General features: G+C 42.9%; 1 protein-coding gene across 6 annotated transcripts in view; it reads left to right on the top strand.

Annotated features, from left to right (window-relative positions):
- LOC122551380 (protein FAM126B-like) overlaps nucleotides 1-23,718 on the top strand; it is a 46,461-nt gene that overhangs the window by 9,959 nt on the left and 12,784 nt on the right. For all 6 annotated transcript variants that reach the window (XM_043693176.1, XM_043693173.1, XM_043693174.1 and 3 more), the window contains 6 exons: nucleotides 6,352-6,427; nucleotides 7,256-7,357; nucleotides 8,285-8,464; nucleotides 15,550-15,630; nucleotides 19,089-19,204; nucleotides 21,535-21,630. In XM_043693176.1, the coding sequence (XP_043549111.1) occupies nucleotides 6,377-6,427; nucleotides 7,256-7,357; nucleotides 8,285-8,464; nucleotides 15,550-15,630; nucleotides 19,089-19,204; nucleotides 21,535-21,630 (626 nt within the window). In that variant the 5' untranslated portion in view covers nucleotides 6,352-6,376. The remainder of the gene's footprint in view (nucleotides 1-6,351; nucleotides 6,428-7,255; nucleotides 7,358-8,284; nucleotides 8,465-15,549; nucleotides 15,631-19,088; nucleotides 19,205-21,534; nucleotides 21,631-23,718) is intronic.

Below are 23,718 nucleotides of genomic sequence, written 5' to 3'. Positions count from 1 at the left end.
TCTATACATAAATAAATAACACCACTCAGTGCAACCATACCAAAGCTCCCAACCTTCAGCAGCATTAATTATTACACCCATATTTATTTGGGACTCTTCTTCCCAGGGTACAAGGCTCACTAAACCTAATCATCATGGTTAAACAAAGGCCCTAATTAAAATGGCAGACAAATGTGCTTCAAGATAATTCAAAGAGGGCTGCCATATCTTATTTAAAAAAAAGTTCCGTTTTGTGGTGCCTCATGTTTGTGAGGAAATCCAAAGGGATGTATTCCATAATTAACTTGTGCAACTCCAACAGGCCTGGAGGGTTCTCAGACACCCAGCTCATCAAAATGGTCTTCCTCGCACTGTAAGAGAGAATGTTAAATAGCTTTTTCCCACGTGCGTCTAAGGAAAATAAATTCGGCAGGCCCAAGACCAGAGAAACTGAGTCTACCTTACCTTCAGTCCCCAGGGCCCTCTCTATTACTCCTGCCACAGTGCTCCAGTACCTACAAAGCTTGTGGCATGACTGCAAACAATGAGTGAGGGTACCAATGCGTTTTTTGTACTTGGGGCACATTGGCGATGCTCCCTTTTTGAATTTTGCAAGACGATCTGGGGCCAAATGAACCCAATGAAGAACCTTCAACAGCATGGTGTGTATTCTGTTGCACTTCGAGACCTTTCTTGCATTTTCTCAAATGTCCTCCATGTCTCTGAGGGAATCTCCACTCCCACTCTTGCTCCCAGACCTCACACAGTCGCTCAATGTTGTTCGTTGGTCAAAAGCGTAGTCGTTTTTTGGAGAAGTTCCCAACCTGAAAGTACTGATAAAGATCTGCGCTGGGCAATCCATAAGTGCGGCTCATTTGGTCAAGGAACATTGTGACATCCCCCCCTTAAATAGATCTCCCAAACAGGGCACTCCCCTAGTTGCCCACAGGTTGAATCCAGGGTCCATTATCCCTGGCCAAAATTCTGGCATTAAACTATAGGGGTAAGAAAGGAAGTTTCAGATAAACTGCCCTTGCTCTGTCACATTGCTCTCTCTGCTTTGACCGTATTAATGCTGGTTGGATTCTGACAATATTCCGTAACTGTCCCCATCTTATCCATAAACAACAGCCTAGTAAGGGGACACTTTTCCTGGGAAGCCTCAATATCCAACTATATTGATCTCGGGTCCTCATAAGCCCAGTCGCTCACAAAGGACGAAGGGGACTTAGCTGGTATCTCTTAATATCTGAAAAGTCTACTCCCCACAACCCTTGGGGGTAACTGCAAGTTGGCAAGCTTAATGAAGGGCTGCCTGTGATGCCAAATAAAATAACTAAACCAACCAGTGAGTTCAAAGTTTGTGCGAAGATTTGTAGCTCGGGTGCTCGTTGTTGTGGTTCTGTTCGCTGAAATGGAAGTTTTTGCTCGGCGAACAGAACCACAACAACGAGCACCCGAGCTACAAATCTTCGCACAAACTTTGAACACTTACGGACGAGAAACGCTGAGACAAGCCAGGAAATGGGAATCCTGCGCTAACCGACTAAGCGCCACATACGAACAACTCCGGTTCCTACACGAATGCCGAATGCAACAGAAACTTGCAGCTCGGCGAACAGAACCACAACAACCAGTGAGTCTCCACAACCTTTGCCTGGGAAACATCAGAGGCAGCATTCCAATGGGATATAACAGATGAGGAAGGACATGCATTTTGATAAGGGCTATTCGACCTAACCAAGAGATCGGAAAGGCCTCCCATCTTTGAAGGTCTTGTCTAATCTTGTCAAGCAACTGAGCAAAATTAGCCTTAAATAAATGATCAAAGGTGGGAGTAACAAAAATACGTAAGTAAAGAAAACTGCCCTGTGACCATTTAAAGAGGAATCATAATTCGCTTGTATACCCTTGAGTTTAGAAGACTGAGAGGGGATCTGATTGAGACATATAAGATTATTAAAGGATTGGACACTCTGGAGGCAGGAAACATGTTTCCGCTGATGGGTGAGTGCCGAACCAGAGGACACAGCTTAAAAATAAGAGGTAGACCATTTGGGACAGAGATGAGGAGAAACTTCTTCACCCAGAGAGTGGTGGCTGTGTGGAATGCTCTGCCTCAGGAGGCCCAATCTCTGGATTCATTTAAGAAAGAGTTGGATAGAGCTCTCAAGGATAGTGGAATCAAGGGTTATGGAGATAAGGCAGGAACAGGATACTGATTGAGGATGATCAGCCATGATCATAATGAATGGTGGTGCAGGATCGAAGGGCAGAATGGCCTACTCCTGCACCTATTGTCTATTGCTTTCAATATCAGGTATTCCCCTAAGACCCCCCCACGGCATAGCCTCTGCTTTTTCAAAATTGATCTTAAATCCTGAAAAAGAGCCAAATAAATTAATACATTGTATGAAATGGGGCACAGAAACTGCCGGGTTTAATAAGAAGAGGAGAACATCATTTGCATATAACGTAATCTTATATGCCCTTGATCCCACTTCCTGGGCAGCTATATTAGGGTCCTTATGGATATCCTCTGCCAGTGACTCAATCACCAACATAAAGAGTAGTGATGAAAGGGGACAACCCTGCTGACTGCCTCAACTGATACTGAAATTACTGGATCTTACAGCATTGGTGAGAACCTCAGCCAGAGGGTCACTATACAGGACCTCCACCCATCTGACAAACTGTTCCAGAGTATTAAAAAATATGGCCACTCCACCCGATCGAATGCCTACTCTGTGTCTAAAGAGATGACCAAACCCTGAACCAATCGTTGCTGACACACTTGGACTATATTCAGTAATTTTCTAATATTATTGAAGGACCTACGGCCCTTTATAAAACCCATCTTGTCCTCCTTAACAAAATAGGGCAACGCTTTCTCCAATCTCAATGCAAGAGTCTTGGATAAAATTTTAAAGTCCGAAATTAGTGGCGAAATGGGCCTGTATGAAGCACAGTCCTCCAAGGTCTTCCCATTTTTGAGAATCAGAAGTGTTGGCCTCTCTCAGATGGCGGAGTGGCAGTCATGACTGTACGAATAGTTGGACATGTCCAGTATCAGCCCTGACAGGATATTTATAAATTCTTTGTAGAATTCACTCGGGAGACCATTGGGGCTTGGCACCTTCCCCCTTTGGAGCTGTATTACTGCCTCCTGTATCTCTCGCACTGTCAAGGGGGCATTAAGACAAGATGCCTGTTTTGAGGTCAAACCTGGAAGATCCAGGTTCTTAACAAAAGACTGTATCGTAGCCGACCAATCCTTGCAGCAGTCAGACCAATATAGCTCAGAGTAAAAACTCTGAACCGCATTGATCCTTTTAGAGTCACACGTAAGAATCCCCGTGTCTTCTCTAATTGATGTAATGGATTCTTCTGGTCTATTGCCAGGCTCAAACAGCCTTTGTTTCACGAAAGAGAGTTCTCTCTTGGCTGTCTGAGTGAGCATGGAGTTCAAGGCAACCTGGAAAGCTGTGACTTGCTGCAATTTAGTCACTGATGGCTTATCAAAATATACAGGTTTCAGCTGCCTTCAACCATTCCTCGAGCTGACATTGCTCTCCCTTGTGTCTCTTCAGGCTAGCCAAATAAGAGATAGCTATTCCCCCTAGCATCGGCTTTAGCAGTCTCCCAGAGTGTAGGCGGGTTACTAGCTGTACCCAAATTGATAGCCAAGAATGCTTTGAACTCACTCAAGTATTCAACAAAGTTACTGTCCTTGAGTACAAAAGGATCCATCCACCAAAGGCTGGAACCTATTCCGTTGCCCTTAATCTCAACCTTCAAATACAGTGCTGAGTGATCAGGATTTTCCCAATTTTACACGACATCACCGAATCCAGAAAAATCGAAGCTAAAGAAAGGTCAATCCTGGTATGACACTTGTGTGGGTTAGAGAGAAAGGTGAAGTCCCTACCAGTCTGAGACATCTCCAAATGTCCACCAGGCCCAATTCCAAGCATAAGGCAACCAATTCATTGGATTGCTTTGAAATATTTGGGGGACCTTGGGCATGCTGTCCACTATGGGGTCCATGAGATGATTAAAATCTCCCCCTATGATATTGTGTCATGTTCCAAGGGCAATCAACTTAGAAAGTGCATCTGTCAGGAATTTGAGGGGTGTGCCAAATTCTAAACATTTAGAATGCCATACTCTTCACCATGTATTTAAGCTTTAAGAATTACAAACCGCTCATATTCTTCTTTAACTTGATCTAATAACTTAAATGGGAGACTCTTCTGGGCAAGTATTGCCACTCCCCTGCTCTTAGTGTTAAAAGATGAAAAAACACCAAATCAAACCCCATCTTGCTGTAACTTTAGGTGCTCCTTATCATTAAGATGGGTTTCTTGCAACAAGGCAATATCAGCCCTCCTTCCTGAGACTTGGAAGTACTTTTTTCTCTTGACCAACGAGTGACTCCCCTTAATATTCCAGGTGCGCCATTTGAGGAGACACTTAGTCATATCCCTCTATAACTACTCTTGAATCCCCAAGAGGAAGAACCCAAGGACAGCACGGTGGCTCAGTGGTTAGCACTGCTGCCTCACAGCACCAGGGACCCAGGTTCAATTACAGCCTCAGGTGACTGTCTGTGTGGGGTTTGCACGTTCTCCCAGTGTCTGCAGGGGTTTCCTCTGGGTGCTCCGGTTTCCTCCCACAGTCCAAAGATGTGCAGGTCAGGTGAATTGGCCGTGCTAAATTACCTATAGTGTTAGGTGCATTAGTCAGAGGGAAATGGGTCTGGGTTGGTTACTCTTCAGAGGGTCGGTGTGGACTGGTTGGGCCTGTTTCCACGCTGTAGGGAATCTAATCTAATCAAACCCTACTCACAGCATGTTGAATGTAAATAAATGAAGACCCATAGAGTCTAAAAATACACACATTCAAGCTACATTAAGAAAACTAAAAGCTAGCAAACTAAACCGATTACAACATACAAAAAACACTTGATGGGAGACTGTTTTTCCCCCAGCCCACTTCCCGCATTCACCTCCATAGCTACTCCTAGCTTGAGCCGTGCCCCAAACTCAGGCGAAGGATAAACAACAAAAATAGGTATTACGGACAAAAAAATTAAAAGGGAGCACTTCACCCATCCCCAAGCCTACCTTGACTTCAATTATCACTATATAAAAAAAGCAACACTTTCTGTAATAAAATAATAAAGTAAAAGAAGTCCCAAAGTAGAGAAAAAGAATAGGGAAAAGAAAAGAGAACATTGTCCATGTTCTTGGACCACCTGGTCTATTTCAAAGTGTCCGGAAAGTTCTTTGCTTTGTCTGAGGAGTCAAATACATGCGCAGACCCTTTGTGAGTAAAGCGGAGCACTGCTGGGTACCTAATGGAATATGAAATCTCCAGATCCCTCAGTCTCCTCTTCACCTCATCAAAGGACTTCCTCTTGCGGATCACGGTCGCAGAAAAGTCCTGAAAATACATAATCTTTGATCCTTTGTAAATCTGTGGATCCTTTCCCAGTGATCTGGAGGCTTCCAGTACCTTTTTCTTGTCCCTGTAGTACTGGAATTGCACTAGGACTGGGCGGGGACACTGGTCCGAACTGGGCCTGTGCACTGCCACCCAGTGAGCTCTCTCAATCCGCACCCAACCTGTCTCGGCCTCCCAGCCCAGGAATCGCAGCAGCCATTCTTTGGAAAAAAAAAACTGGTTGGCTGTTCGCCTTCCTCTCGCTCCAGCAGCCCGACCACCTGGATGATTTTTCTTCGACCTCAGTTTTCGAGGTCGTCGACCTGTTCTACTAAGGCCCATATTTGCTTCTCCAGGGTCTGGCTCTGTCCCACCGAGGACTCGATTGCAGTCTCTGATGTCGCGGTCCACTGCTCGACCTCTTCCACTCACTCCTGGACACTCTGCAGCTCCTGCTCATGCTTCTGCAGGTTGCAGCCTGGCATGACTCCCTACAATCGATGCCTCAATCATCTCCAAAATAAGGTTTGCTGATCAAACCACTTTTTTTTTTGATCTGCCTAGTCTTCGTATTTTCACTTGCATCCCCAAGTCAAACTGCATCTGTCACTGTTTGCCCACTGACTGAATGTCTCTTTGCAACATTCTGTACCCATTGACAGTATTTGCTATGCCACTTAAATGACCTCAGCAAGCCTGGATACGCCTCTCGCTACTGTCTCATGTTATAGTGTCATACAGTACAGAAAGAGGCCCTTCAACCCATCAAGTGTGCGCCAACCTACTTCCACTAATCCCACCTTATAGCACCAGGCCCATAGCCTTGAATGTTATAACATTTCAATGCTCATCCATGTACTTTTTAAGGTTGTGATATGTGTAACATGATGCTTCTGAAAGTTGTAAAATTGAAATTTTTTTTCTCAGGTGAATAAGAGAGAACAGTAAGAAAATGCTAAATTCTGACATAGAGGTGGTGGAGGATTGGCTCTCCCAGTTCAAGGTAACACTGCTATAATTGCGATAGGCCAAGACTATTTGCAGTTTTTCCAAGTTGTGCTGGGAATGCTGTCTGGTATATTGGAAATGTTTATTCAGTTACGCTGTTCACAGTTGCGTATCCATACCTATCTCAACGTGTACTTCACATACAATGTCACACAGATCCACTCGCATTCATAAACCTATCTGTGCATACACATGCATGTGCACATTTCTGCAGGTACATGTGTACATCTGCATATGCTGCAGCTGTACACAATGCATAATGCATATACTTGTCTGTGACCCTGCCTACATTTACAATTCCACATGCAGATGCAGGCCCACATAGATGTGCACGTCTGTATATGCATGTGCAAATCTACTCGCGTACTGGTCTGCATGCAGGCACCTGAAGGAGCACATGTACCCACACACATGCACATACCACACAGTCCACATTAATCTACATGTCCACTCAAACAAAAGCACATCTGTCAGTGCACATGCAAATATACAAACATGCATGTATGCACATGTGCACCTCTGCCCATGCTTGGTTTTCCAGATACACATGTGTTCGGACATCCACAGGCAGACTAAAGTGGATACTTGTACACAAATGCACATGCAAGTGCATGTGCCAGCACACTCTCACGCTTACACATCCACACACACTCCACAGCACCCACACCCATAACTACTCTCACTGCACATAACTGATTACATGCTGTTCTCTCAACTGGAGTCTGCCAAGCTTTGCAATATGTGTTGTGTGCTTTCACTATTTTTTGACCATAGGATATTGGCAGGTTTGATAACCCCTCCCTTTTCCCTTGCTGCCTTACAGACATTGCCTGAATCTCAGATATCCTCTTATGCAGCAACCCTTCAGCAGAAGACCGATATTGTGCCGGCTCTCTACAAGGTCATCCAGGATCCTAACAATGAGGTAGAATGTCTGCAGCTAGTGTTGTCCTGTTAGTTCAGGGAGGTGAATCTCTCAGCCTGTAATGGATACTGAAGGTCTGGATCCTCACCCTCATTAACTGTACTGCAGAAATCTTGGCTGATGAAGTCATGACCTGCACATTGTAGCTTCTTGGAGTTAGCCTACTTGTACTGACTATCATTTTCTGATTTTTCAGGTTGTATTTGGTGTAGGTTTTATCTTAATGAGCTTGTTAAGTATAGTTCCAGCACACCTTGTTGGGCAGACTATGCAGAAGAATCGGATGTGACCAATATTTTGAAGCTTAGTTGTTTGCATGGGAATTTATAAGCTACTTTACTTTTTGAGGCGGAAAAGAATGGTGTAGTGGCTATATCACTGGACTAGTAACCCAGAGGCTTTGGGCACATTGGTATAAATCCCACCAGAACTTTAATTCATTTTATAACTTTGGAATCTCAAGCTAACTATCAATAATGGTGACCAGGGCAATTATCATTGATTGTTGCAAAAACCCCCTTGGTTCATTAATGCCCTTTAGAAAGGAAATTTGCCGTCCTTACCCACTCTGACCTGCACGTGACTTGTGGAGCGCAGTTGACTCTGAACTGCTTTTCTGCTATGGACTAAAAAGCCTCTGATTTCAAGGTATGGGATAACAAATGCCAGCCTTGCTAGCTGCAAACTAGTCCCTGAAAAGAGAATCAAGAACAGATGCCCAACACACGGGGTGTTTGATGAACTTAGTTGTCCTACTTGCGTCGTGTGCCAAGATGTAGAGGGATCTTCAGTGTAGTTTCATAGCGTAAACTCCATGCAATGATGGCAATCCTGGCACATTGTCACATCTCCTACTTGGTGCATTGTTGCTGTGAAGCAGTTGTGACATTTTCTGTTTATACATCATCTGCATAACTCTCCCTACAGTTACTGGAGCCTGTCTGTCACCAGCTGTTTGAGTTGTATCGAAGCTCAGAGGTCAGGTTGAAGAGATTCACGCTGCAGTTTCTGCCTGAATTGATCTGGGGATATCTGTGCATCACGGCAAGCAGAGAGAGACAGAGCAATGGCTGCATTGAAGCTCTGCTTCTGGGGATCTACAATCTGGTAAGCTGTGTGTTCATTTGTCTGTCTCCATGCGCCAGAGGGATGGGCTTTAGTGAGAACATTAATGATCAGTGTGGCTTTATTTGCTGTTTGTCAATTTTCATCAGTTTCTTTCATTCATTCACAGAATGTAAGAGTCACTGGCTAGGCCAGCATTTATTATTCATCCCTGATTGTCCTTGAGCTGCCTTCCTGATCCACTGCAGTCCATATGTTGCACTTACACCTACATTGCTGTTAGGGAGGGATTTTTGATGTAGCAACACAAAAGGAGAGATAATATCATTCCAAGTCAGGATTGTAAGTCCCTCAGAGGATAATGTGCAGGTGGTGGTGCGTGTCATTGTAGGTGCAGCCAGGTCTGCTAATTGTTGGCCTAGAACACGTATAACATGTATCACCTTTAATAACCTTTAATGCAGATTGCCACAATTCACACAAGCACTGCTGGAAAACTTGTGTCCAAAACAACATATGATACCTGAATATTTGTAAACAAAATATAGAGAACTGCTGGCACTTAAATAATTAATATCATTAAATATGAATAGAATGTCACCGCGTTGGCAGGTGCACTGAATGAACAGTCACTGCCTATTCAGGCCAGCCTGTAACAAGACAGAGTTGTCAATTGCTGCTGATTGGGGTTTGATGTGGGGTCAGTTGCCACTGTCTTACCATTTTGTCAGGAGCTCTGATTCAGTGTCAGCAACACCACAGCAGGTGTGAGTGGTACAGCTACAAACAATATTGATCCTGCCAGAGGGGAAAGGCTCAGCAATGACAAGTTCCAGACTTGAGTGAACAATTCTTATTTCTGAGGCTTCACCATGTTTGGTTAGTGAGAGAGATTTATAGGATGCAGATTCCTTGCTTCTCCGCTTGAGTTCATCTCTGTCCTTCGTGGGATCAGCTTAGAGACAGTTGTCACCTCCCTGCTTGTTCCTGCACACAAAGCAAACAAAACCCTCTCACTTCAACACTTAAATGACTGGTTTGAGCAGGACATATTCAATGTACAATTAAATCCTGTCGCTTCACTGTGAATAGAGTAGACTGTAGTGAGTTTAACCTGAGGGTCACCAGACCTCGGGCGAGAGGGTAGGTTGAGAAAGTAGGACCTTTGTGGTAACCTCAGTGTGTCCTGTAGCTCCAATGTGAATGGTATACTGGCAGTGTATGATACAATTCCTGTAACTTCATTACACCTACAGCTCTCCATCTCAGGCACAACATCATCAGTTACGAACTGGGTAGGCCATACCTTGTGTTAAACATCACCAGATAAGTGGAGGTGCATATTCTTATACAGATCTCAGACACTCCTGCTTTTATAATGTTACAAGCCATCTTCCAATTCGCAGTCAGTTATAGTAGAATAAACTTAATTCATTTTCAGTACAGAAATTAATTCACTCTGTTACAGTACAGAAGCAAGTTGATTTACAGCCTGTTACAGAAGTAAATGGTTTGCTGTCTGTTTCAGTACAGAAACAAATTTACAACCTGTTACAATGCAGAAACATATCGATTCACTGTCTGTTACACTATAGAAACAAATGTATTCCTAGCCTGTTATAATACAGAAATATATTAATTCACAGCCTGTTACGATACACACAAATGATTCACTGTCTGATATAGTACAGAAATAAATTGATACAATTTAGCCTTTACTGTAACAGTGTAACAGGCTGTGAACCAGTACAGAAACAAGTGACTCACTGTCTGATACAGTACAGAAACAAATGTATTCACAGTCTGTTACAATAGAAACAAATTGATTCACCATCTGTTTGCTGCTTCCTGTTGCCCCTCTATTTCGCATCCACCCCATCTTGTTCTGAGAGCTTGAGCAACTGCATTATTGAGACCCCAGTTATACTCTGGGTTAATGAATAGGACTTGACTCTTTGCTCCTTGCCCGCTACCCTGTGATTTGGTCATGTTCACTTGTTTAGGGTTACAAAAGATTGCTATAAATACATTGTTAAAGCTAGTGTTCGAAGGAAGTGGAGAGAGGATGTGCCACAGATAATGAACGACACGTGAGGCCAGTACTTTACTGGAAGGCTGTTGTTCACTTGAGTGCAATTAGGTTCAAAGTTCAGGTTTAAAATGATTTAAATGTCTGAGTCGTTAAGCAGCTTGAGAAACAACTCAAGGCCATTGGTTGCTGGGGATTACACTGCCCCGTGACTAACTGTCCTGCCAGAGATTTCAGGGCTCTGTGTTCGCAGGTTGAGAGCCAGAGTTATAAACCTGGGAAGCCAGCATGGGTATCAATCTTTTGATCAGAAAAGCTGCTCTGAACTGCATCATTTTTAGAATGTCCACAGCACCCAGCCCTGTTCACGGCATGTACAGGGAGGTAACACAAGAGCAAGTATTTCTGACTCCATTTCTAAAGATCAGCCTGTTTTCATGTAACTGTCTCCTCACTGATTTCAGCAAGGGCTGCTGTATGTAGTTCCACAATATCCCACCCCCACCCACCAGCTGCAATCCTAAGTGGTCATTCCTCATTCCAGTAAGCCTTTGCTTCATCTGCAGTAAGGAGTCTGCATTCATATTGTGCCTTTCAACCTCATCACGGATCCCACCACCACCACCATCACCACAATGCAATTCCCTGTAGGAAATGGGACACAGCTTATGCACAGCAAGATCCATGAAACAACACTGCTGAAAATACCCAGTTGTTCTGTATTAGTGATATTGGTTGGTTGATAAATATTGACTACGATTCCAGGGAGAACTCTTGCTCTTCTTTGCATGGTGACCATGAAACCTTTTATGGTCTGCCTGAAGGCAGGCAAAACCTTGGTTTATTAGTTCATTCCACTGTCTCGAGGCTGACACTCAGTGCAGCTTCGATTATGTGCTCAAGTCTCTAGAGAGCAAACTACAATATTGACTTCCTACTACTGATCAATGACCAACATCCAATATGATGAATATGGAAAATTAGAAGAACTATTCTCAGAGAGCTATTAGAACAGTGAATGCTTCTCAAGGCTATTGCTAACGTATTGAAAGCATATTAGAAAACCATTTGAGAAAGAAAAAATAATTGGCATCAATCCTACATCAGTGCTGTCTGTATAGACTCCTAGATATCCTGATGCAATTGTGTTAGCGTGGCATTCTTGTGCAGACACCTGACAGTTGGATTAGGTGCCATGTGGATTCAAAGCGCCATTCTGTCTCATAAGCCCACACCATCAGACTGGCACAATTCCACAACTGGTGCTTGTCTCAGGATTAATGTGAGACCTTTATTTCCATGATTTAAAATCTGAAGTTTCAGCTTCCAGGTCACAGAATGAGCATTTCTGCTTATGTTACTCACTGGGGAGTACTGGTATTCACAGATTCTCAGGTGACCATGAACACAAACTGTCCAACTTTCTCTCTCAAAGTTAGATGCCCTGTACTGTCCATTACTGGGTCAGATATACTCAGTATCATGTCAGCCATCAGTCAGTCACTCACTGAATGGGGAGTACTGGTATTCACAGATTCTCAGGTGACCATGAACACAGACCCTTCAGCCCAACTAGCTCTAATTTCAAGCATCTGCAGTCCTCACTTTCTCTCCTAATTAAGTCTTCCCCTCTGGGAAAATAATTCTTCTCTCTCAAAGTTAGATGCCCTGTACTGTCCATTACTGGGTCAGATATACTCAGTATCATGTCAGCCATCAGTCAGTCACTCCTTTAGTAAAGCTTTGACATGATGTTACATTCCCAATCTTCCTATCGCTCACCCTCTTTCTCTCTCAATGTTTTATCGCTATCACTCTACTTTTTATTCATCTTTTCCTATTTCTCCTTTACCCCATGTTATTCTCTTTACATTGACCACCATTCTTCAATGTACATGTTCCAGTTTGGGGTGGACAGGGTTTGGATACTTGCAACAAGGATCAGGTCTTATTTTTATTCACGCACTGAATGTGAGCATCAGAAACAAGGCTGGCATTTATTGTCCCTCCTTTAATTAGACAGTTGGTTTATTGAGCAATCATCATTGCAGTAAGGGAAGCATTGTGATAATACAGTAAAATAGACTGGATCCTTTCTCCTTTTCACATCTTGGTTTACACCTATTTGATATCACTATCCCTCCTTTTCCACTTTTGGCACTCCCCTTGACTTTAGGGGATAAGGACACCCTTATCGTATATTCCACTTTATCCTCCTCCCCTTCTGTCAACAGCATAAAAACCACCATATTCCTGCTCATTCCAGGAGGTCATATTGGATTCAAACCATTGACTCCGTTTCTCTCTCCACAGATGCAGCCAGACCTTTTGAGTGTCTCCAGTATTTTGTTTCTCATTATAATCATAATTCATAAGATAATTATAGATTGACATTCAAATAGAATGTATATATTTTTTTAAATGTGCAATTTTAAGCTATTTATTATACAAATATTTACAATATTGGCAAATTGCAGCTGTCCTTAATCTGCAGAATAAAAATAAGAGTCACCTTTTCTTTGTTCTTTGTATTTAAGCCAAGATCTTAATTGCTGTCAAGGAGGAGTTGGTCAGATATTTTCTTGAACTGCTGCAATCCACAATTTTATGATCCCAGAATTTTAAAATGGAAGAAATACAAAATTTACTAAAAGAATGAAGCCACAAAATTCCACAATTCAAAAAATCTCAACAAAACAAACACTAAGTTCTATCTAACCTTTACACAAAATACAGAATTAGCATAAGTTAAATATGAATTATCATATGAATGTAACAATTAGGAGTAGGATGAGGTCATTCAACTCAAAATCTCCACTATTTGATAAAATCATGATCTGATTGCCACCTCAACTTCACTCTTCTGCCTACTTTCAGAATCCTTTCACCCCCTTTACAGACATTTATAAATTTGTGAAGGCTATAGATAAGGTGAATGGTAGGTGTCTTTTCCCCAGGGTCGGGGGTTTCAAGACTAGGGGGCATGTTCTTAAGGTGAGGAGAAAGATTTACAAGGGGCACTTTTTTTCACACAGTGTGGTTCATGCATGGACTGAAATTTTCAGAGGAAGCAATGGACGCAGGTCATAATATTTAAAAGACATTTGGATAAGTACATGAATAAGAAATGTATGGAGGGATATGGGCCAAGTGCAGGCAGGTGGGACGAGTTCAGTTTGGGTTTATGGTCAACATGGGCTATTTGGACAGAAGGGTCTGTTCTGTGCTGTATGATTCTGCCTTAAAAATATTCGATGATCGAGCCTTCTCCACTCTCTAGGGAAGAGAGTTCCACAGATTCTCAATCCACTAAAAGATAGATATTCTCATCTCTGTTTTAACTGGGAAACCCTTCATATTACATGGTGTCCTGTAGTTCTAGTCTCTCCCTCAACAGGAAACATCCTTTCAGGATCTACACTGACAAGTCGTTGCAGGATCTTATGTTTCAATTCTCATTCTTGTAAACTCCAAAGGGATATAGGCTCAATCTACTTAACCTTTCCTCATGAAATAATCCCTTCAACCGAGGAATGAGTTGAGTGAAAATTCTGGGAGCTGCTTAATTCAATTATGCCCTTCCTTATATAAGGTGATCAATATTGTACATGGTACTGTAGATGTAATTTAATCAATGACCTTTAATCTGTAATAAACTTTCCAACTTTTATCTTCTGTTTACCTTGTAACAAACAACAACTTTCCACTTTCCAATATGTTGCTGCTCTTCTGTAATCCCATTTTGTGGTTCACTTTGCAGGAGAGTTCTGGTCTCCTCCATTTAATCTCTCTCCATTTAAATAATAAGTTTCTATTCTTCTTGTCAAAATGGACAATTTTCTCCCATTATATTCCATCTGCCAAACAATGCCCACTCATCTAACTCCCTATATCCCTTTGCTGGTTCGTTATATCTGCCTCATAACTGACTTTCTCATCTATCCTTGTGGCATCAACTTGCAATATGGTCTTTGATACAGATTGTAAATGGTTAACTCTCCAACACTGATCCCTGTGGCACTCCACTTGTTACATTTTGTCAAACTGAAAATGACACCATATGCCTACCCAATGTGTCTCATTGCCTAACTAATCCTACTGACAAGCACATTGCTGTTGAATATGCATTATATATTGCCCATTAGATGGCAGGTACAACTAAGACATACCTTGTGTTTTTGGCTTTGCAGTCTGCTCACATTTTGCTGATCTTATTGTCACAAAATCCTTCAAACTCTCCGAAGAGAGTCTGATCCCTAGCCCACAGCAATAAGCAACCAACCCGAGTTCCGTGGGTACAGGCTTCACCGCAAATGGCACACGCATGCAGAATGTGCTAAAAGTGGTCTGGATGAAATAGATTCACTAATGTTATCTCAAACTGTTAGAAGCTGCAGAAACCTGTTTGGAGCCTGTGGGTAAAGATTTTGACTTATTAAGTCTTCCCAATTCTGCCTCACTGGACTGATCAATTGCAGTATCCCAGCTTGGATTGATCTGTGTCCTTTCGTATCTAACCAGGGTCATTTTACCCCAAAATGTTTGGTTTCCAAAATTAGTTTGTTTCTATTTCCTTAAAAACTGCAAGTTTCAGTTTCCTTTCTATGTTAACCTATGTTTCCCTTAACGATTCTTTTTGTTTCGGTTTCTGTCTTAGTTGGGGCCTGCCTCAAAAAAAAGTGTAATTATATTTAAAAACAGATTATTTTACCATGTGGTGTAGGTATAGCCACAGTGTTGTCAGGGAGAATTCCAGCAACTGTGAAGGAATGGTTGGTAAAATTGTAAGTCAGGATGGGGTGATTCTGGGTGTCTGAAGTTTGAGGTTGAGTTAGGCTGGGTTTGAGTGGCTGGCTACTCTCCAGTTGCTTTCAGTGGTTTCACACTATTGTGGCAGATTGTGATCATCTCAAGATTAATGCGTGATTAATGGCACTGTCAGACAGGTTTCTGAGGTTTGTTGATTTGCTGCAGTCAGTTCAATATCAACGCAAACTCTCTTGTTTAAGTAATGAGAAAAAATGACGAAGTTGTTAAACAAAATTGTTTTTGTTGAAATGGGAGCAAATAATATGCATTTGTTGTACTTTCCTCACAGGAGATAGTCGATAGAGATGGAAACAACAGAGTGTTGTCGTTCACAATCCCATCACTCTCCAAGCCATCAGTTTATCATGAGGTGAGTTCCTTTGCCTGCAGATGTCATTCAGTTCTTCCTATGATCCTCAGAGGTATCTGTAAACTGGGATTGTGATATTATTGCAACAGCTTCACCCTTTAAAATCAGTGAGTGACTTCAAATGAAAGGCCATTCTGTTTTTTTTAGCAGTGATGATCACCAAATCCCAATTTGTTCCTGGCTAGTACAGTGTGTGCAACTTTTGGAATCTCTGCAAACCCTGAGCTACAGGGAGAAACAAATTCTGGAAGAGCATCTAACCCCATCCACTAATGTGGGCCTGTCAGCACAACTGGGGTTTCAAGAAAGGTCTGGTCCTGTGTTGGGCATTCTGCAGATACTCACTATCTGGAGAGCTGCTGTGGAAAGGGTGGGGTGGGGAGAAGGTTCTTAGGAATTCATCCTAAATAGAGGAAGAATAGCAAGTCAGTTAGCCTCTTGAGTCTGCTACGCTATTGAAGTTGTTCTCTGAGTGAGCTGCATTTGTTTGCATTTTCCCCATAGCCTTTCATGTTTTTGTTGACATCTATCCGTCTCAATTAAAACTAACAATTGTTGCAGCGTCAGTTGTGTTTGCAGAAGCAATATTGGACGGCAGCATTCAAGATGGTGCCTGACCAACCCCATATCAAAGCAAATTAGGGACGGACAATTAAGGCCAATGGCACACAAGTCTGTGAATGACAAAAGGAAAGTTTGGAACTTTTACCTATTCAAAGTGTTTGTTAATTTCCTTCCTGTGGTTTTAATTTAATTTTAGAACCTGTCCTCTAGTCGTCCAAACCGGTGGAAATTGTTTCTCTCCAGCTAGCCTTGCAGTTCCATAAATATCTTGAAAACTTTGTCAATAACTTGTGGTTGAATACCTCTAAGATTACAACTGTCCTGTGACCAGGCAGCAGCAAACTAGAGCTGTGGAACGTGTACCATTTGATAAGATTATTGAGATTAGAATAAGGTTTTCCCCCCTAATAACAGGCACGTGCCAACAAGATGTTTGTGTTACACAGCTGGCCTTGGGGGTATCCCTAGAAATAATGCTGTGTGAGATTAGTAAATGGTTGTTTATAGCCTGTGCCCGAAACGTCGAATCTCCTGTTCCCTGGATGCTGCCTGACCTGCTGTGCTGTTCCAGCAATAAAGTTTCAATCTCCAATTTGGAGGTCAGTACTAATGTGGAGACTGTGGGTTCCACCCCACTCGAGAGAGACTTGAACACACAATCTAGGCTGATGCTCGTAGTGTGGTACTCTGTAGGAATATGAACCGTTCAAGCAGAGGCCTGGGAGATGAGATGTTAAATCGGGACCCTGCCTGCCCTCCCAGCTGGATGTAGAAAATCCAATGGCGCTACCTGGAAGAGCAGGGGAGTTTTGCCTACTGTCCTGGCCCAATGTTCACCCCTTCACCCATGTCACTAGAAACGGATGGTCTGCTCACTATCTTCAGGAACTTTGGGGGGTCTTTCTATGCGCAAATTGGCCACTGTGTTTCCTGCATAGCATTGGGATCTAAACTTCAGAAGTATATTGTTGCCTAGAAGGCATTTTTGGGGGTACAGAGGACAGTGGAATGTGCTATGGAAATGTGCCTTTATTTTTCACTGCTGTGTTGGTGAGGAGCAGTTCAAGGTGGTCGCTCAGTCTTGTACTTTTTCTGACAGTGAGTGGCCTCTGTACCTCAGCCTCGTTTGTTTTCGCTGGTGGTTATTTCATTTGAGTCCGGGGGCCATCCCATTCCTTATTGTCTCTGCCTGATGATCATTCCAGCCTTCAGTAGCATCTTACAAGCTTGTGATTGTTTATGGTGCTGACTGTGAAACATAGTGGCTGGTTGAACGCATCAGCTATTTAGCCAGGATGTCACGCGTCAGGGGCACCTTGGAATATGGCAGAGAGCCTGCATCATGCCTGTTGTTTGAAGGGAGCCCAGTGATTTTTGTGGAAGGTCACTCCACCCCCTCCACAACTTCTTGCTGAGGCTTTCACTTATTGTCGCCAAATTTATCCTGGCACTTAGCTTTTCTAACAAATGATTTTTCCTTTCCCCCACCTGCCTCTGCCATCCTGCTGGATTTGAGCACTGCGGGGTCTGGAAATATTTTGCATTTCTCAACTCTGAGTCTCATCTACCACCTCTCAAATTCCGATCCTTTTCCCTGTTCAGCCTCAGTGTCCACCGCCATCATTTATCTATGAGTACATTTGTGAGCCGACTGACCAAATAAATTTTGTCCCTCCTAACCCTCTCAACCATTGGTTACAGCTCCCCTGACTGAAGGCTGGGCTTTCTCTTAAACAGTCAGATGGTGAAGGGGTCACACCTCAGTGGGTCGCTCAGTCACTGCACTCTGTGATTGACTTAGGTGTTACCTCCTTTAGAATACTGTTCATAAAAATAAAAGCATTTACTGTACATGTTAAACAATACTTTGCAGCCATACAACCAGATTATTTTTGATGTGTAATTATTGAGTTGTAACTGGCATCCCTGTTTGCCCACTGCATACACAGCTTCATCTGTTTTCTGCAGTTGGTTGAATGATGGAAGTTGGCCAGGGTACCAGGTAGAACCCCACCCCCCCCCCTTGCTCCTCTTCAACTAGTGCCTTGGGTTTTGTTTTTAGTCCATCTGAGAGAATAGATGGACTCAGTTGACGCCATAACCAAAAGGCACAGTGCAGCCCACCCTGTGAGTAATGCACCTGAAATGTTGGCCTTGACTATGGACTCTAGTTTCTATGGAATGTGGCTTCAACCCATGACCCTCTGACTCGGAATAAAATTGCTGTGTGAGAGCAGAATTGGATTTAAACTCACCGAGTTCTTAATAGTGTGGAAGGAGGTCCTTCGGCCCATCATGTTTGCACTGGTCATTAAATATCTATCTTTTCTAATCCCATTTTCCAGCACTTGGCCCATAGCCTTGTATACATACAGTCTGTAACGGCCTCCATCAGTTGAGGTTAGCTACTGTTGATAGCTCTGTGTGAGTCTTCAAAGAGGAGGAACCTGAGGTGTTGGAAAATGAATAGGACACTGGGAAGATTTTATTTTCATATCTTGGGATATGAGCGTCATTCGTGTGGCCAGAATTTATCGTTCATCCCTAGTTGCCCTGAAAACGTTCATTTATTGAAGTGGCTCGCTTGGCCTTTCCAGAAGGCAGTTAACACTTGGACATGTTACTGTGGATCCAGAGTAACGTGTCAACCAAACCAGGTAAGGTTTACTTCGCTGAAGGCCATTAATCAGTGAGTTGGATTAGGAGAAGAAACACTTAGTCTAGTGATCAGTATCATTGGGACCAGCTTATTTCTAGTGTTCTTTTTTTCAAAAACCGAATCCAAATGCCTCGGTAGGATTTATACTCGCGCTGTCCAGGTTATTGGTGTAGTAATGATCAGGACACAGACCTCAGCCAAATTTGTGGAAGTTTCTTGCTTTCTGTTGATGCAGCCGTCGAGTATTGGTTCCATGGCCCTGACAGAAGGCGCACTGAGCCAGCACGATCTAATCCGGGTGGTGTACAGCGACCTTCACCCTCAGCGGGAGAACTTCACAGCTCAGAACAGGTAGGTGAAGCAGCTGAAACTAGGTCTTCCGCTCTTGTCCCTTCTGCTGACTCCTCTCCCTCCCCGCCTCAACTCCGTAATCTCAGACTGATCCCTCCCACTTTCCTCCAAGCTGATCTAGGGTTATGTTCTACACTCTTATAAGATTTTTGATTCCACGGCCAGTCCATCCGGTGCCTCTGTTCAATTCCCATTCTGTTATGAAGAAAATATAAAATGTGGGCTTCTGATCAGAAAAATGGCCAAACAGGCCCACTGGGCTCCTGAGCCCCTAGCATCCTGTTTTCAGTTCACATACCAGACAATGGCTATCAGGACTGGTGTTGTCCAAATCCCAGAGTGTAGGGTCAGTGGATGCACTGTGGCAATTCTTGTTCTTAATCTGGCCACACCAAGTTAGTTGGAAGTAATCATTTCCACTGGTTTTTCTAATGATCTAAATGCATATACAAGTAAGTAGAAATATAGTCCATTTGGCCCCTCCAACCTAGTAAGACTAACTGATCTGACTGTGACCTCTCAACTCCACATTACTGCTCTTTGAGGTCCTTGTTAATCAAGAATCTAAAAATCTTAACAATATTTAAGATTTTAACAACATCTTAACAACACTGCATCCCCCAGTTTGAGTTTGAAAATTCCACACACGCGTGACCCTCTGAGAGTAAAAGATCTTCCTCATCTCTGTCCTAAATGGGAGGTCCCATGTTTTTAAACTGTGTTCCTGAGTTCAAGTCTCTCCCACAAAGGGAAGTGTCCTTGCAGCATTCACCCCCTCAAGTGCCCTCAAGATCTCTATAATAAGATCACGACTCATCCTTCTAAACTCCAATCAATAGAGGCCCTAATTTTCTAACACTCCTATTGAATGAACCTTTTCTACACTACTTCTAATGTAATTATCTCTTTTCTTAAATGAGGCGATTAAAACTATACACAAAACTCCCTAGATGTGATCCTACCAATGCCATTTAAACGCTGTTGCAAAACTTTCCTACTTTTATAAGACCACAGGACCATACTTTTAAAGACCATGGGCCAAACACCCCATTGGGTCTGTTCCGGCATTCGATCATGGACGATAGGTTTTTCAACCCCATTTTCCCGCTTTATATACCATTCCCCTTTCAAATAAACAAAAAAAATCCATTTGTCTTAATCTCTAATTATTCATGCACCAAGATATCCAGATAACCTCCATCTCATGTTGTGCAATCTCTCTTAATTTAAATATATTGCTTTTCTATTCTTCCTGCCAAAGTGGATACATTCACATGTTCCCACCATTAAATTCAACCTGGTAATCTTTTGCTTAACCTACCATATTCCTTTCACATTCCTATGTGATCTTCACAGCTTGCTTTCCGATCTATCTTTGTGTCATCAGCAAATTTAGCAACCATACATTTGGTCCCTTCATTCAAATCATTAATATAAGTTGTAAATAGTTCTGTCCCCAGTGCTGATCCCTCTGGCACTTCTCTCATCACTCTTAGACAACCAAAACGTCCCATTTATGCCTCCTGTCTGCTTCCTGTTATCCAGCCGGTTCTCTAACCATGGCCATATGTTGTTCTCTGCACCATGTCAAATGCCTTTTGGACACCACATCTAAAGGTACTGCTTTATACACGTTGCTTGCTACTTCCTCAAAGATCTCTAATAAATTGGCCAAGCATCATTGCCCTTTCAAATAGCTATGTTGACTCTGCCTGATTGTACTGAAGTTTTCTAAGTTCCTGCTATAAATCCTTAATATCAGATTCCAGCAATTTCCCTTTGGCAGATGTTAAGCTACCTGGCCTGCAGTTTCCTGTTTTCACATTGAATATCCTCCAGACATCAGAGTCTTGGTCAACCCTGTAATTAAAGCCTCCTAAAATAGATTGTATTTTCTCCTTCTGAGATGGAAGTGAGGATTTCACCAGGTGGAAGGGGTGAGGGCCAGTGCTGACTAGCTCACAATGATGCCAATGACTAGTCATTTCCCATACTGTGAGAGTTCATGAAGGTCCCCTCCCAGACTCTCACCTGACCCTGTTTGCAGAGCAGTGCCCCTCAGGCTGTACAACCATTGTTCTGACTGGACTGTGGCTGATTACCTGAAATTAGTAGGTCTTTAAGCTCTCCTTACCCTTTGGAGGGGTATTATCCATTGCCAGTCTTTGCTTAACTAATATCAGAGGCCCATGGAGAGATTCATACAGGCTGAATGGAATTGAATCCATTATTGATGCAGTAGTGTCATATATACTTATGAGATAAATGTATTTCTCACATTGTGCAGTTGATACAGATGTGTAAAGTTTTATACTGTGTGTCTCCTGCAGGTTTGAAGTGCTGAGTTTCCTCATGTTGTGCTACAACTCTGCGGTTGTCTCCATGCCCAACTCCTCCTACCGCTCCCTGTGTAATGTGTGTTCGAGGTAAAGTATGAGAGCAAAGTACAGATTTGTGTGTGTGTGGTGCTGGGGGGGTTTCTTAAGGTTTATTTTAAAGCTTAAAGTATGTGTTACTTCAAATTCTTCATTCATTTGAGAGGGACAGCACAGTGCAAGGTGGCATTCTGATGGTGTTTGGGGAATATGGTGTAGTGCAGTTTTGGGGTGTGTTTGCATGTGGTTGCAGACCCCAACAAACAGAAGCTGTGGAAAGTGTTTTATCAGGTGGAGAATGTATCTGTTAAAGATAGATATTTATTTATATTGCACCTTTCAACACCTCAGACCATCCCAAATAACTTTACAGTCTGTGAAATACTCTTGAAGCGTAGTCTCTGCTGAAATTGGAGAAAGCGCCAAACAGTTTGCACACAGCAAGGTCCCACCAAGCAGTGTGATAAAAACTGGGTCATCTGTTTGACCTTAAGGGCATTATCAGCCAGGATACCAGGCAGAATTCCATGGCTCTTTGTAATACTGTCACACAATCTTTTCCATCCGCTTGAGAGAGTAGATCAGGCCCCTCATCTGAAAAATAGAATTCTTGCAGCCCCTTCAGAGCTGCATTGGCAGTGTTAGCTTAGTTATGTGATTGAGACTACAAAGCGTGGCTTAATTGTTGTGTTATTGTCAAGGGAGTTGTAGGCTAGGAACAGCAGGGAGGAATGTGAATTTGAGGCTATAATCAGACCAGCCGTGATCTTATTCAATGGCAGAGGGGTTGAATGGCCTACAGCTCCTGTTGTTTTGTTATCCTGCCAACCCACAGATTTCTCATTCAGGTGTGATGCTCCCCACTGAGCCTGGGTTGGTACTGTTGGTTAAGTTTTTTTTTGTACTGTGTCCAAGGCCCTGTTTATATTGCAGACTTTATTCTGCTTTCTGATTTGAATTTAACATTCAGTAATTCAATTCCGATTTCTAGGGCGAGCTACAGAATTAGCATCCATCCTATGAAGTGATATGGCAGAGTAATTCAATCTCTGTTATTTTTGTGTGAAATGCACATGGTGGAGCTATGATGTGAGGATACCTTGTGCTAGGTTTGTGGATGTATCTGCACTACATTGACTGCAATGGTTCAAGAAGATGGCTCACCACCACTTTATCCAGGACAAAAAGGGATGGACAGTAAGAGCTGGTCTAGCTAGCAACACCACCTTCCCTCAAATAGAATTCTCAAAATTATGGCAGACTCCAATCAGTACAATAATTTGTCCCCAATTTTTATAGGCTCCAGTTTTTCTTGAGTTCCTCAATGCCACCTTTGAAGTCCACCTCTTCCCCACCACAGTCCCATTATGTTACTATCCCACAGCTCTCTCTGAAAGACCTAACCCTTTAGTCCAAACGAGGGACTGCCAGAAATCTGTCTTTCAGTTGAGACATCAAACCAAGATCCTATCTGCACACTCATGTGGATGTAAAAGATTGTGTGGCCTATTACAAAAACCCAGGGAGTTCTTCCTGGTCAATATCAGCCCCTTAAGACCAACATCACTGAAACAGATTATCCGGCTTTTATCACCTGGCTTTTTGTGTGTTATGCTGTTTGCGAACTGCCCTGTGTTTTCTACAATTTCAGCAGTCACTACACTTCAAGAGTATTTCACGGACTGTAAAGTTATTTGGAACGGTCTGAGGTGTTGACAGGTGCAGTATAAATAAATGTCTATCTTAAATCCACAACAATACTGCAGGTCAAGTTGCAATTGATCATAATCCTACAAAGTTGTTTTGTAGAGCTTGCTGTAGGAAATTGGGCTGATTTGGTGATGGAGGTAAGACAGCAGGGTTAGCTGTGGGGATAGTAACCTAATGGGATTGAGGTGGGGAGAATAGACAATAGGTGCAGGAGCAGGCCATTCTGCCCTTTGAGCCTGTACCACCATTCAATATGATCATGGCGGATCATCCTCAATCAGTATCCTGTTCCTGCCTTATCTCCATAACCCTTGATTCCACTATCCTTGAGAGCTCTATCCAACTCTTTCTTAAATGAATCCAGAGACTGGGCCTCGACTGCCCTCTGGGGCAGAGCATTCCACACAGCCACCACTCTCTGGATGAAGA

This window comes from Chiloscyllium plagiosum, chromosome 7 (genome assembly GCF_004010195.1).
Source record: "Chiloscyllium plagiosum isolate BGI_BamShark_2017 chromosome 7, ASM401019v2, whole genome shotgun sequence".
Classification (NCBI taxonomy): domain Eukaryota; kingdom Metazoa; phylum Chordata; class Chondrichthyes; order Orectolobiformes; family Hemiscylliidae; genus Chiloscyllium; species Chiloscyllium plagiosum.
The sequence above is the reverse complement of the archived record's forward strand: the minus strand, read 5'-3'. Positions and strand labels throughout refer to the sequence as shown.